Raw genomic sequence first — 16,202 nt, 5'->3', positions numbered from 1 at the left:
AAAAAATTTGCTCTGTTTGAGAACCATATATTCAAGATCTTCCACCTTGAGCACAAAGCTTGGTTCTTAATGACATACATAGAAACATGATGTCAGAAAAAGGCCAAATGGCCCATCCAGTCTGCTCATCTGCAGTAACCGTTATCTCTTCCTCTCTAAGAGATTCCACGTGCCTATCCCATGCTTTCTTGAATTTAGATACAGTCTCTGTCTCTACCACCTCTTCGGGGAGACTGTTCCACGCATCTACCACCCTTTCTATAAAAAAGGTTTTTTTCAGATTACTCCTGAGCCTATTGAAAGGAAAGGATAGATTTTCTGTCTCTGTCTATGAAAGGACACATTTTAAGTTTTCTGTCTCTGTCCATGCTGGAAGTAATCAAATGTAGAATGTTGGGTGTTTACTCTCTTAATGGTTTGGGAAGAGGTCATTTAATTTATGTTAACTAGGTTAGTTGTCTGAGACATGAAGGCTCAACCCCCCACAGCTCTTAACACCTTTAAGATTTAAACAATGAAGTACATATCCTGCTCATTCATCCCCCCCCCCCCTTTCTGGTGTTGATTACTTCTTTGAAGCCTATGTATCCTGTCACTAGATATGGTCTGTACTTACGTCATCTGCTAATACCACTGAAGATATATAAATGAATGCAGACTGATAATAAAACAGGCAAATATCTCTTTAGAATACTGGCTACCTATCTTTCTTTCTAAGGGGAATTGCCTCCAGATGACAGAGTGTTTTGCAGGGCAGTTTCGGGACCAAGAAACGGATCGTGTACGTTTCAATTTGGGGGCTACGTCCGTGATGGACTTGACATTACCAATATTTTGTGAGTATTTCTGAATTTTGAATTCTGTTCTTTAATACTCACAGGTATTGGCATCATGTTCCAACCCTTTATTTAAATTGTAGGGTTTTCGGTAAACCCGCCGCGGTTACTGTCCTTTTGGCAAGGACAAATATTAATGTGGAGTTTTCGGTAAGCTCCCGCCGCGAAAATAAGCAGCTGCCATTCTTTCGGGAAGAATGAAATTAAGTGAAGACTTTTGGAAAGTCTCTATTGTGGAGAAACATCTGCGCATTCTGTCATCTGTGCCATTCTTTGCATGCGCTTTTCTCTTCTATCGCTTAGATAAGATTTTATAGAGTATAAGATTATATTGTATATTATTAATGTACCTCGCTTATAAGGTAAGGTAAGCGAAAATTTTTGCATTGTTATATTGTTTTTTTTATTGAAAAAATTCCTGCATTGTGATATTGTTTTTCTAATGGGTCATAAAGGCACTTAGGATTCTCCACCTCCTAGACAGATGAGACTTTGTTTGCTTCAGTAATAATAATAATAATGGTAATAACTTTATTCTTCTATACCGCCACAATCTTGCGACTTCTAGGCGGTTTACATTTAAGAGAGCTGAACATTCAGCGATTTACAATATGTGGAGGGAGTACAGAGTACAGAGACTATTAGGAATCAAAATTACAAAATATAATGTTTGCTAAGAATTTTGGAGCTGACCTGAAAAGAAAAATCACAGCTTTCCTGAAAAAAAAAAAGGGAAAAAATTACAATGTACAGTTTGTTTAGAGATTCAGAAACAGCACGAATTAGGATTTCAGAGAGCATTGTGAAAAGAAAGAGTGCTTGGTGAGGTTCTGTTTAGGTGATGTATCTGTCAAATAGGGTAGTTTTTATGAGTTTTCTAAAAGGCATTGTAGGTCAGTTCGGCTTTATTTATGTGACTGTCTAGCCAATGTTGTTGTTTGTTTGCTTGATGCATGAAAGTTCTGTCCAGAAAGGTTTTGTATTTACAATTGGTTATGCTTGGGTATGCAAAAAAAAAAAAAAAAAAATAGATGTTTCTGGTTTGTCTTGTTGGGTTGTGGAGTGCGAAGTGGGTTTGTAGAAACATATGCAGGAGAACTTGAATAATATTCTTGCCTCGACTGACAGCCAGTGCAGTGGTTTGTGGTGGGGATGACATGGTAATTCTTTTTTAATCCATATATCAAGCGGACAGCTGAGTTCTGAATGATACCCAAATAAACGATATTACAATAGTCCAGGGTAGAAAGCACTAGTGATTGCACTAGTAATCTAAACGATAGTGGGTCAAAGTATTTTTTGATGGTCTTTAATCTCCATAACATCGTGAAACATTTTGTTGCCACTATATTCGTGTGTTCAATCATAGTGAGGTTTGTGTGTCCAATGTGACTCCCAATATTTTTATTGTGTTGGTAATTGGGTAATCATGGTCTTTTATATGTAGCGTTGAATTGGCAATTTTATCCGTTGGGCTTGCAAGGAAGATTTTTGTTTTTTTCTGTGTTAAGTTTCAGTTTGAAGTTGCTTGTCCAATGTTCTATTTCAGTCATTATATGAGTAATGTATTTTGAGATTTCATTTGTTATGCTGTTAGGATGGAGATGTCGTCTGCATATATGTATTAGATCAGGTTTGGTTTTTGCAGTGGGTGTCCTAGAGCTGATTCTGTGGCAGTCTTTGTCCTTTGTTGTAGTGACAAGCAGGCTGACTAGTTTTCAGCACTGTTTGTAGGCCGGCTGAGAACTTTTCAGCAGCTTGTTTGATACATAGACAAATTGTCTGAAATAAGTTTTTAAGAATGATAAAAGAATATTGGAAATGTTATAAAATGTTAATGTATATTCAGTGGACAGAACGAATATGGTTTCTAAAACTTTTAAACGTAGAAGTAGGTTTCAGGTTTGTTTGGGGAACTTACCGAAACAAAATGAAAAAGGGTAGAAATACATTTGTGTAATTATTAAAACAGACAGTCAGAAAGGCATATATTTAAAAACAAAGCAAAACAAATTATAATGAAAAAGAAAGAGAGAAGGATGAAAACAAAAGGGAGGAAACAAAAAATAAATAATCTAGCACTTTGTAGAAAAGATTAAAATGAATAAGAAAAGCAAGGAGCAAAGTCCCATTACAGTCCTTAAAAGGACTATTATACTCCAAATGCGTTTTTAAAAAGAAAGGCCTTCAAGCTAGTTTTAAATTTATCAAGTGATGAACTTTATTAGTATGCACGGTGCCAAGGTGTCTTAAAGAGGGAATGGATAACAGGTTTTGATAAGAAGAATGTAATGTGCGATGCAGGTTGTGGGAGATTAATAACCTGTTGATGAAATCAGGTAGACCGGAAGCTATGGTTTTATGTATCAGTAACATTATTTTATAAGTAAATCAATGATCTATGGGAAGCCAATGGGAGTTAATCAAAAGTGGTGTGACATGATCAAATTTTTGAGCTTTTAAGGTGAAATGATTTTAATGGCAGTATTTTGAATAATTTGGAGGCAATTGTCTTAAAGAGGGTCAGGATAAATTAACTTTAATTAATACAGGGGCCAGAATTAGTTTTACAGATAGAGCAAGAAAAATATGGAAATTTGTGAGATTCAGGTTTCAAGTTTATTTTTAACTTATTGAATAGCTTAATTTAATTTGCTAAGCGATTTACAAATAAAAAACAAAAGGTGTACACATATGCTTATTTATAGTAAATTACATGAGCCTGACATATTGACATACAAACTAACAGATGCATAAGGAAGAAAGGGCAGAACTACAATTGTATTAATAGAGCACAAGGGAAGACGTGAATGGAATAGGAATAGGGATAGGAATAGGAATAGGGAATAAATAATAGGAATAGGAATAGGAATAGGGAATAAATAAATTAAAGGCGTCTTTAAAAAGGAAGCTCTTCAGATTGCTTTTAAAATGGTTTAGGTCATTTTCTTCTCTTACATGCTGAGGTAAGGTGTTCCATAATTGTGGGGCCATTATAGAGAAGATATCATGATGACGAGTTCCGATAACTTTCAGTGATGGAATTGTTAAGAGTTTTTGATTAATGGATCTTAAAGAAAGTGATATACTATGGGGAGTAAATAGTTATTAATGAACTGGGGTTCATTCAGAGACAGTGTTTTAAAAAACTAAAAGTAGGATTTTAAAGGTAATGCGATGAGTAACAGGAATCCAATGTGATTCGATTAGACAGAGCTTGATAGGTGTGGAAGAGGTTTAATGAAACCTGGACCCAAGAGGCAGGACTTAGTGCCCCTGCAAATATGGATTCCCTACTTCAGACTTTCCTTTCTAACCTCCGTTCTCCTTTGCAGATTCTGGTCAAACAAATGATTTCAGAATGGCCCACTAGTTCTCGTGCATAATTTCAGATTGAAAAAAGGAGCAGTGCGGGGTTTGAACCCCCAAGCCTCAGGTTCCTTAGGCTGTAGCGCTAACCACTACGCAACACTCTCCTACGCTTTGAGATCTCTAAGCCTCGGGAAATCCTGCATTATTAGGGCCAGCTACCTACCTGGGGACCGCGCCTGTCCGCTCTTCGCGGAAGAAGGGGTCATGGGTTTCGTAGGGGGCAGGCCCCTGCCTCCGATCGAGGTGGTAATAATCCATCTAGAAGTACTGGATGTTTTAATTGCGGAGACCCTGGTCACTGGCTTAATCAATGCCCATCTGGCCAGTGCCCAAAGCCGCCCTTCGGACGGACTTTGGTGCAAAGAGGGGAAACCCTGTATACCAGCTGCCCTTGTTATTGCTGACATGTTCTCCCGATAACCTGAAGTTTTTTCCCACTACAAATGAAACTGCTCAGACTATGGTGAACATTTTACTTCGTGAAATCATCCCTAGGTGGGGATGTCCCACATACATCAACTCAGATAATGGTCCTGCTTTCACTGCCAGAGTATGCAAAGATTTAGCTATCGCATTCCGCATTGAGTGGAAATTTCATCTCCCACATCACCCACAGAGTTCCGGTATTGTCGAACGCATGAACAGGACTATTAAAGATAAAATCTGGAAAGCCACAGCTGGCACATTTGTGAATGGAAAAAAATTCCTTCCTATTGTTTTAGCTGAAATTAGGATGTTGCAAAATTAAAATGTGTTTTTCTTTTCTTTTTCTTAGCAGCGGTTCGGATATATGCATGCCCATCCCAGTTTTGGCACAAGGATATATCTGGTGTTTTCCAGGGATCCTCTTTGTCACTGCAGAGATAAAGACGATCCAAAGAGACATTAGCTTTTCTAAATATGAGATGGTTATGATATGCATTATTTGTCCATATACTTTACTCATGTGTTCATCTCTGTTTTGTTTTTCTATAACAATGTGTTTATTTCCAGAGATAAGTTCAGCTCTGAACACTTGACCGATGGAAGAATAGTTTGAAGCCTAGAGCTATGTGTTTTGTGTCTTGTCTGTGCCATGTGGTCTGTGTTTGTCTACTTGTTTTGGTTTGAGGGGTACCCCAGGATATATAATATTGGCCATTTCTAGAGCTAGCTCTTTTCCCACTTTTTACTAGCCCAAATGCGCAATGTTCTTTTTTCCCTATAATTTGCATATGCTAAATGTAGCTTAGTTAGGGGTTATATTTTTAAGAAAAGGTTTTATTCTATATCTATACAGTGTTTATTCTATGGTGCTCACTTGATATGAACCATTCAGTACACATTTCTGACTGACATAATTTTTTTTAATACATTCAGTACAGAATTATGGTCTCTCTGAATTGCCATAATAGTTATATGCAGCACACAAAAACATATCTTTTTGGAATGTCTGATTAAGAACCTTAAGTACTTGAATATTGTCTATGACAAGTAAATGTATTAATATTGTCACATGTTGCCACATTCAGTACAGGCAACCTGGTCTCTCTCTCTCTCTCTCTATATTCAGTACAGGCAACATGGTTTCTCCTCCATTTTCTATCTCTTATTTGGATCACACTGGAGTACAGCTGCTGAATGATATCGGGACTCTTTTCAAATCCCTCCCTGTATGCACAGACATCATTTCATTTCAAGGGTGAACACCACTAATTTCCAGTGATCTTGTGCAAACATCATTTCATCCCAAGTGTGCATCTCACCAGTTTAAAGAGATTGCCGGTTCCTGCTGGACTGTAATTCATCTTCCTGCACCCTGACTGCAAAGACTTTTCCACACATGCTGTACACAATGTTTCCTGTTCATCGGAGATAGCCACCTTCCTAAGAACGCTTTGCTGTACAATTCCTCCTATTTAACCTATTCTATGGACATTTCAGACTTTATTTCATATGCTGTACATCCACTACCTCTTGGAATGGGGAATGAGACATTCCAAAAGCTGCTGAACTTTACTGAACTCCATACTTACATTGAACAACTTAAGAAAACCTCCAAAGAAGTGAATCATACTATCACTTTTGAAAATGGACAGATTGCTACGAAACACTCATGTCTCAGTTTGGGAACTTTTCTTTGGGTATTCGCCCACTGCAAACCATGTATTTAATGTTTTAATTCATCCTATCTTAACTATTCTACAAATTTTGCTATGTATTGTTATGATTCTCCTTTGCTGTAGAGTGAAACACGTGTATATTTCTTTTCTCACAAAGTTCCTTCTAGCTTTTAAGGCAGTTATACATGAATTTCCAGTATCTTCTCTGACAACTTGCTAATTTGGTTCTAATTTGGTTTTAATTTGGCATGGCCTATTGCATTACCATTACCAGGGTCAGAGATAATATTATCCCATATCCCATACTTACATACTCTCTTATGACATCCTTGTACATTTTTGCCTGGGCCTCCTGAGAAAGTTTCCTACACCCCTTATGCACCGTTCATTCGCTCAACGACGGGTAAGATATAGATACGACCTATGCAACCTAAGACAGAGGTTTGAACTCATAATGGGAACTGTTCATCTTCATAGCTTGGAGGACAGCTATGATATACTGTTAGAGATTGGCAAGGCATAAGCGAGGCAAGCTGGCTAAGGGTACCACAAGTTTGCTTTCATTTCAAAGAATATGGAAGATGTCAGCATAGCCGTTGCAAGCGTTCAGCATTTTCGGTTGGCATAGCTGGTGTCACCAAAGGCCTATGGGAAATTGTATCAATCTGACTCTGGCATGGGGATGCAGATAGACCCTGAGGGCAGGAAGACGGTTTCAAGTAGTCCTGATTAAATCATGATTAGCTAAAATGTGTTAATGTATTAATCAGAAACTATTGTCCGAGGCATACTGGAAATTTAACTACAGCCTAGTATTCTTTTTTGGAAATTATAGGTATGCTTCACTGTTGCCGCATTAGATTTTTCTTTAGGTGATATTTACTGGCTCTGTGGAGACCTTCGACTCCGTGTTAAACTACCCAGCCCGTAGATAGGCCAGTGTGCTTTAGCTATACATAGATGAGATAGGGGTCCCAAGAGGGGTCCCAGATGAATTCAAGGCCCGAGACCAGGTTAATGCTAGGTTTGAATCACTTATTACTATCAATAAGAATGTTGATTGGATTAATTACATTTATTATAATCAGCAACGCTTTGTTGGGTGTCTGTAAAATTCTCCCCAATACTTTATCCTGTTGCATCTTTATTCCTGACAATACAGGTCCCACGGGTAAGGTTACTATGGCCATTAAAAAATTAGAAGACCTCTCTGCTGAACTCAAACGTAACTCTGGTTTATCTCATCCTTGGGACCAGTATTTTAGTTGGATGCAGGGGTGGGTAAAAGACCTTCTTATTGTTATAATCTTTATTATTATCTGCACTCTTGTTTCTTCTGTAATTTTTAGACTGTTCCTGCGCTGTTTGACTCATATTACAGCCCCTAAAACTCCTCCTCAAGAGACATATCTAGAATATCTCTCCCTCCACGCTCATGCTGTGCATTTATGACGTCATTTTCATGACGTAAGAGGGGATTGAAAGGAAAGGATAGGTTTTCTGTCTCTGTCTATGAAAGGACACATTTTAAGTTTTCTGTCTCTGTCCATGCTGGAAGTAATCAAATGTAGAATGTTGGGTGTTTACTCTCTTAATGGTTTGGGAAGAGGTCATTTAATTTATGTTAACTAGGTTAGTTGTCTGAGACATGAAGGCTCAACCCCCCACAGCTCTTAACACCTTTAAGATTTAAACAATGAAGTACATATCCTGCTCATTCATCCCCCCCCCCTTTCTGGTGTTGATTACTTCTTTGAAGCCTATGTATCCTGTCACTAGATATGGTCTGTACTTACGTCATCTGCTAATACCACTGAAGATATATAAATGAATGCAGACTGATAATAAAACAGGCAAATATCTCTTTAGAATACTGGCTACCTATCTTTCTTTCTAAGGGGAATTGCCTCCAGATGACAGTGTTTTGCAGGGCAGTTTCGGGACCAAGAAACGGATCGTGTACGTTTCACCTATCACCTCTTAACTTCACCCTATGCCAGTGGTCTCAAACTCAAACCCTTTATAGGGCCACAGTTTGGATTTGTAGGTACTTGGAGGGCCTCAGAAAAAATATTTCATGTTTTATTAAAGAAATGGCAATTTTGCATGAGGTAAAACTCTTTATAGTTTTAAATATTTCCTTTTGGCAAAGTCTTAATAATAATATTGTCATTTATAGCTAAAGAGACATATGATCGAGAAACTGTTTTATTTTACTTTTGTGATTATGATAAACATACCGAGGGCCTCAAAATAGTACCTGGGAGGCTGCGAGTTTGAGACCACTGCCTATGCCCTCTCATTCCAGAGCTTCCTTTCAAATGAAGGAGACTCGACTCATACGCATTTATGCCAGTTGTGATTTGCAATATAATATGGGCCATCCTTTTGTTTATAAGGATTTATAGGAATGGGAGGATTGAGAAAGGATGGGAAATATAGAGGGAAGTTGTTCTGTCATGGAGGGCTATAAGAACCAAAGCTCTCTACTATGTTTTATATATTGGTTGATATTTAATAGTTGGGTGATATTTGATTAAGTTGTTGTAAAGTTTATCTTTGCTTTTAAAGAAGCTGCATGGAATGTAAACAATCTTAAAGCCAGCAACAAAATGTGGGGACCATGATTAAGGGAGATGAACAACTTCCAGGATCAAGGCAACAAGAGATGCAGGAGGTACGGGAGCAATGAATCTTAGGATGTTCTTATACGATTGCAGATTTACCTGGCTGAGATGCAACTAGTAATACACTTTTCTGACTATAATGTGCCACAGCAGGTACGATTCCTCGATAGAGCTCCACATTGCTCTGCAGCACGCTCAGATAGGACTGCGTACTGCTCCAAGAGTTAACTGTAAGGATCACCACTTTTGAGCCAGCAACAGAAGAGATATCTAGGAAGAAATAAAATAAATAAAAACGTAATTAAACACAGGGGGCTTCTAATACAGCAGGGGTGTCAAAGTCCCTCCTCGAGAGCCACAATCCAGTCGGGTTTTCAGGATTTCCCCAAAGATTATGCATGAGATCTATTTGCATGCAGTACTTTCACTGTATGCTAACAGATTTCATGCATATTCATTGGGGAAAACCCAAATGGATTGTGGCCCTCGAGGAGGGACTTTAACACCCCTGCAATACAGTAAAGTGATACCTCGGTTTATGAGTGCACCGGTTTGCGAGTGTTTTGCAAGACAAGCAAAACATTTGCAAAATCGGCACCTCGGAAACTGAGCGTGCCTCGATTTGCGAGCGGCGCCCCCCCCCCCCCCCGCGATCCGGTACCCCCCCCCCCCGCCGCAATCTGAAGTTCCCCAGACCCACCCGAACCCACTTCTTACTGTCATCTCGGCCTCGGCACCAGCATGTCCTGTGCGTTGGTGCTGTGCCCGAAGAGTGGCCTCCTCTTCTTGCTGGGCCTTGAGAATTTGCGCATGCTCAAGGCCTGCAAGTTCAAGCTCTCTCCGAGATTCTCAGAGATCTCGGAGAGAGCGTGAACTCGCAGGCCTTAAGCATGCGCAGATGCTCAAGGCCCAGCAAGAAGAGGAGGCCAATCTTCGGGCACCGGCACCAACGCACAGGACATGCCGGTGCCGAGGCCGAGATGACAGTAAGAAGCAGGTTCGGGTGGGTCTGGGAGACTTCAGATTGCGGCGGGAGGGGGGGGGCGAATCACAGAGGGGGGGCCGGATTGCAGGGGGGGATAGAGTAGCACCGCTGGCCTCGGGGGGGGGGGGGAACGTATCAAAGCGAGTTTCCATTATTTCCTATGGGGAAACTCACTTTGATATACGAGTATTTTGGTTTACGAGCATGCTTCTGGAACGAATTATGCTCGGTACCACTGTATATGTATGTGTGATTAGTTAGATATGGGTAAATAAAATTCATTTATACATATGTATATTTGAAGCACATTTTCATTGTTTGATACATTTAGTCAGAACTTTTGGTGTTCTGATTGATGTAAATGACAAACAAAAATAATTAAATGACATTAGTCCAAGGGCTGCCTTTCTCACAGGAGAAACACTGAAAAACAAATGAGTTCAAAGCCTCAAAGCCTAACTCTGGCCCAAACTTTGCGCTTTCATTTTCTCCACTTGTAATTGCTGATTTCTTCAAGGCCCATTTCCTTGTAGAGTTTGTATGATATCCCCATGGTGGAACTGGTTCAGGCAGTATGTGTTACATTCTATTTGTACATCAATGTGTGCTTTTGTAGCCTGTCTAGTTTAGGCGGAGGTTCCTCCCATGGCAGAAAGCCTTAGAAATTCAGATCTGGATCATTGCCTTCCTGCTTATATCACAAAGCAGCTGGTTGGGCACAGAAGAGGTATAGTATTTATTTTCTGTCTGGTTCAGTGCTTGCTTTCAGGGGCTGATCAACTAACCAACAGAGTGTTGGTCAGAAAGCTGCTGCATGGCTTAGTGTTCAAGTACCATTCAACTCCCAACTCCATCCCACCCCACTCCAATAGGTCTAAGTGGCACAGCCGCTTCCCAACCTAATTCACAGAAGGAAAGATGGTAGTTGGTTGTTTAGCCCGTTGCAACAAACTCTAAACCAAAGAGAAAATAACTTTTAACCCTACATTCAAGGAAAATGGAAAAAAAAAATCTACATAACCACTTTATTTACTGTTTCTGTATGTTTCTCATGAGAAATGATTACTAAATATTTCTCTTTTCAGCCAATCCACAGGTGTAACATCAGAATTATTTCTATAGTGTTGACGTTTAATGAAAAAGTAAAGGATTGAGACTTAAAAAAAATTGGATTTCCCCTATTATCATCTTCTTTGAACACCACCTTCCCCAAGGTAGCATCCTAGGCAGTTCGGGGATTCTAGCTGGCTAAACAGTAAGAAACTCCTCTTCCTCTGCACAATCTCAGTGTCGTTCACCGACTATCATCCTTCTCTTAGTAACGGACCTGGGCCTGAGCATACTACTTCCTTGGCTCAAATCTAGGCTTGGCTAGTCTCCCCAAAAGGGACAACTTAATTCTAGATCCTCTCCATCTCAGTATATAGCACCATGGGCCCTGAATCCTTGGACCTACTTAGGCTGACAGATGTATGAATGGAAAAAGACATCAGTGTTCTACTGCACAGTATCTATCACTGTGAGTGCAAAGCACCCTGAGACATTTCTGCATTAAAGCCATCCGAACATGCCATTATCTTGTAATACATAGACAAAATATCCAGTATGACACCTTAACGCAGTATATAATGGCCAAAGAACTGATAAGGACAGAAAACCTTTGCTGATTTCCACATTGGGCAGAATAAAAATATCCAGGTCCATAGCTCCTCCTCCTTTCAATGTGCCGTCCGCAAGATCGAGAAGTACAACTTTATCAGCAATACCCTAGACACAGAAAAGGCAGTCAGACATGTAGCATATGTAGGAAAGCTTCTAGTAAAAAAGAATGCTTGAAATGTGTCCTGAATTTAGTGAGCTCAGAGAAGCTGCCCACCTGGAGCCCATGATTATTACAGTATTTCGCCACTATTGAAAAAACTTCACTGGCTGACTGTGCATTTCCGCATCGTTTTCAAAGCCCTTGTACTCATTTTCAGAGTAATTCATCAGAAAATCCCCTGGTCTCTGGCACAGCCGTCCAGGTCTCTAAGATCTGAGGGATCGATGCAATTATGCACAATTGAATTCCTTCCTGTTCATTATGAAAGCGCAAGAACATCAGTAATCTCGATAGCAGGGGTATCTCTATGGAATAATTTGAAGGGATCCTTGAGATTACTTATGGATATGCAAATATTTAAGAAGATACTTAAAACAACGGAAGCTTTCCCTAACTGAGTAATTATGTTGTAAAAGCTCTTTGGAAGTGTACTGTCTAATAATGTACTTGTCATGCCAAATTTAAGTTTGTATTTTGCAAACTGTTTAGGTTTAAGCGAGTGAGAATTTTTTAAACAAACAAATAGTGTTTGCAAGAATAAAGAACAAAATACCAAATCGAGTCAAGAACTTTAATTCTATTTAATAATAATAATTGTTCAGATATCAGGTGTAATCCATAATATTCAAGATGTTAGAATATAAATATGTAATGAAATGTTATATTTAATGTGTTATATGAGAGTTAATCAAGTGTATATTTATAAGTTCATATGATTTTATCTAATACACTTGTTGTAATATGTAAAAATGAATAAAGAATTTAAAAACAAAGAACTTTAATTAACAACATTGCAGACTTTGGTGATAAGACATGGGGAAAGGGAGGAACTGGCCTAGATTAAGTATAGAAACTTATATGCTTGCCTACCTAGGACAACAAAAACCCAAAAATGAAGACATGTTAGTAAACTTCAATGGCTAGCAGTGCCCAGGATATATTTTTAGCAGTGTGGACTGGAAAAACTTGCTAGACTGGATAGGCCAATGTTTCTTTGTAAGCATCTACTAGATTACATTTATATATAAAGTCTGATGGCATCTTAATTATCCTAATTTTGCCCTGTCCCAAAAAGAACTCTAGGAGAAGGGAGAGTGAAGCAGATGATGGGACATTAGGAATCATTTTTCAAATGCATGCAAATGGCTCTAGTCTATGCCTAGACAACTTCCTCCTCTGCAACTGTGAAACTGACTTCCACCAAAAGCAGAGCCAAACATTTCTGCATTGTCTAACTAACATGGCTTTTGAAAGGCTCTGAAGATGTGGTTTTTTGCCTCCACTTTTTTGGATGCATAGATGATGTGGGGTTTTTTTGGTTTGTTTTATGTCTTATTATTTTTTACTTCTTATTTAGCTTTTTGAATTTTTATCATGCACAAATTATGTGATTTTTGTGATTTATTAAATTCTATTACTTTTATTATAAAATACTTTAAAACTTTGGTATATTAAGCAGTATATAAAGTGATTCAATCAAATTTTCAACATAGACACTGTACCTTAGCTGCAACTGCTAGAACACAAGCTATGCCCAGATCTCCCCCTCCGATCACTGTGACTTTGTTGGCATCTCCATCTTTCTTGCTGCTTGAGTTCACATCTAGGTTTCTCGCATCTAGAAAAAGAAAAACTAAGGATTAAATAAGTGAATTCAAGAAACAAGCGGTGGTCAGGGATCAGAAGAGGAAAATATTTTGAAAATTTAGGTGCCACCCAAATCTTTTAGACGTGACAAAATGTTTATTTCTTTGTAACTTGTCCTGCTCATTTAAGAACATAAGAACATAAATATGTAAAACTATCCCAAGATTCTCATCATTGAAATTAAGAGAATGTGTTGTCATTTCAGCCAGTCTGAAGGCAGATGAAGGCAGGAATAACAACCTGGATCACAGTAATGCAGTTAATAGGCAAACTGACCTACCATCAGTAATCTTTGATATATAGGACAGAAGTTCCTGTTGTCTAGCTGCATCTGCAGATGATAAGGAATATAAAGGATGCTCCTCCTCAAACTTCAAGATCATTTCAGCGATCAGACCAAGGACTGTGGACTTGGGCTGAAAATGCACAAACAACTTTTCAGGTTAACAGATTCCTTCATGGCTGATCTCTATACAAGCACTGCCCACTAAATTTTAACAGCCTGGTATGCTTTATAGTGATTATGATTTAAAGTCATTTTATGGCTTTTGTGCCCATCCCACATTTATGATGGTGTCTGAGCCAAGCTCCTCTGTCTGAACTAGGCTACAACTGATTATCTCTGACCCAAAGCAATGCACAAACAGAAGAGTGGCAACAAGGAACATACTAAGGTACAGCATGTGTGTGAGTGGAGGAGTAGCCTAATGGTTAGTTCAGTGGGCTGAGATTCTGGGGAACCCGGTTAAATTCCTACTGCATTCCTTGTGACTCTGGACAAATCAATTAACCCCTGATGTGGAGGGAAAAATTACAAAATATAAAGTCTGATTATACTGCTTGACATCCATTAAAGACTTAAGAGGAGGAAAAAACCCCTCCTTGAACAAAACTCTACTTGTGGTAAACGTTATATCAAATGCAAAAAATAGTACTTGATTTAAGGTCAAAGACACTTACCTTTGAGAATGGTGATCCCTATGGGAACCCTTGGTATTATAAGGATGCTTAGTCCTTATTTCATTACAGAGAGGGGTTTCTGAGGTCTTTTCACCTCCTCTTAAGTCTTTAATGGATGTCAACAGCAGTAAAGCAGTACGATTAGACTTTTACATTATTTTGTAATTTTCAGTGGTTGTTTTCAACAGTGTTTTTGGTGGTTGGATTTTTGCAAGTCAATTAACCCTCCATTGCCCCAGGCAGAAGACACATACTATGAGCCCAATAAGGATAGAGAAAGCACCTGCATATAAGGTAAACTGCTTTGATTGTACCACAAAAAGGCCAGTCTACTAAGAATGCTGACCCCTCCACCATCCCAATGGCTTGTTTTGGACGTGTGGTTTTTTTTATGGTTCAGAAAAGATAGATATGCTGTACACACACAAATACTAGATATAGGCTACTTTTAAATATATATACATACTCCAAACTTACATTTGTTATAGCAATGCAATCATTCTAAAGAGGCTGGGGTACCTCAGAATGCCATCCTGGTAACAACACTCAGGATGGAAGCAGTCCTCATAGGTCCCTGTTACCGCCTCTAATCCTGTTTTGTTTTTTTAAAATTTTCTTATTTTACTTCTTATTTATAAATTCATTTCACTACTTTGTCTCATGTAATATATGCTTTATGATTGCTAGTCAAAAGATTACTTATCTCAAAACACAAGGTGGTGCTTTGAGATAAGTAACCTTTTGACTAGCAATTGCTTAAAGCATAATATTTAAATGTTATTTAACTAAAATGAGACAAACCAGTGAAATGAATTAAAAACTTTGAATTTATAAATAAGAAGTAAAATAAGATTTTTTTTTTTTAATTGGAAGGAGAGGCAGTAACAGGGACCTATGAGGACTGCTATCATCCTGAGTGTTGTTACCAGGATGGCATTCTGAGGTACCCCAGCCTCTTTAGAATGACTGCATTGTACACAATCACAACCATTTTTGAAAAATCAAGAAAGACATTTTGCAGTTTTGAAAATGGGCATGTTTGGTACTGGATTTTGTGTGTGTTCTGCAAAATGTCTAAACTCGGATTTAGACATCACATCAAAAATGCCTCTTCACCTATCTTATTATTATTCAAGAGTTATAATAAATTAGTTCATTTCTTACATGGCTCCAGTTCTGGAGATACGGTAAATAGATCCTGCCCTGACTATCAACATGTTTTCCAACATGAATTCCCATTGTAGCAGTTGGCTTCAGGAAACAAAGAGGAGGAGCAAAAGGATGAGAGTCCAAAATCCAGAGCTGAACAGGTATGTTATAAGAATTACCTGTTGGGAAAAAATGATGGCTCTTTACAAACATGCAATGAAAATTTTCAAGAGTTCAGGATATGGCCCATCTAGTAAAGAACAGTTAAAACTTTAGCAAGTAAGTAATGGCAAAGCTAGAAACAAACAAACATAGTAAATGACGGCAAATAAAGAACCGAATGGTCTATCTAGTCTTCCCAATGATTTAATTTAAATTGTCCTTTTTCTTAGATATTTCTGTGCCAGAAACCCAGAGTTCTGCCCGGTACTGTGCTTAGGTTCCATCTCCTGGAGTCTCTGAGAAAGCCCATCTAGACAATCCCAGTTATCAAAGCCCTCCCCAGTCCATCTTCAACTGAATGGCCATATAAGGGGCACAAACCATGCAAGTCTGCCCAGTACTGGCTTTTGTTCTTCAATACATACCATTATATTCTGATTAGAGATCCTCTGTGTTCATCCCATGTTTTTTTTTTTTTTTTTTAATTCTGTCACTGTTTTCTTCTCCACCACCTCCCTCGGAGCACATTCCAAGCATCAA

The 16,202-nt window shown here is 38.6% G+C and overlaps 1 protein-coding gene across 2 annotated transcripts in view; it reads right to left on the bottom strand.

The window, feature by feature from the left end:
• UEVLD (UEV and lactate/malate dehyrogenase domains) overlaps positions 1–16,202 on the bottom strand; it is a 57,655-nt gene that overhangs the window by 21,620 nt on the left and 19,833 nt on the right. For both annotated transcript variants that reach the window (XM_033927851.1, XM_033927852.1), the window contains 5 exons: positions 15,516–15,679; positions 13,672–13,807; positions 13,247–13,362; positions 11,581–11,689; positions 9,037–9,207 (listed from right to left, as the gene is read on the bottom strand). In XM_033927851.1, the coding sequence (XP_033783742.1) occupies positions 9,037–9,207; positions 11,581–11,689; positions 13,247–13,362; positions 13,672–13,807; positions 15,516–15,679 (696 nt within the window). The remainder of the gene's footprint in view (positions 1–9,036; positions 9,208–11,580; positions 11,690–13,246; positions 13,363–13,671; positions 13,808–15,515; positions 15,680–16,202) is intronic.

The sequence above is a fragment of the Geotrypetes seraphini genome, chromosome 19 (assembly GCF_902459505.1).
Source record: "Geotrypetes seraphini chromosome 19, aGeoSer1.1, whole genome shotgun sequence".
Classification (NCBI taxonomy): Eukaryota; Metazoa; Chordata; class Amphibia; order Gymnophiona; family Dermophiidae; genus Geotrypetes; species Geotrypetes seraphini.
The sequence above is the reverse complement of the archived record's forward strand: the minus strand, read 5'-3'. Positions and strand labels throughout refer to the sequence as shown.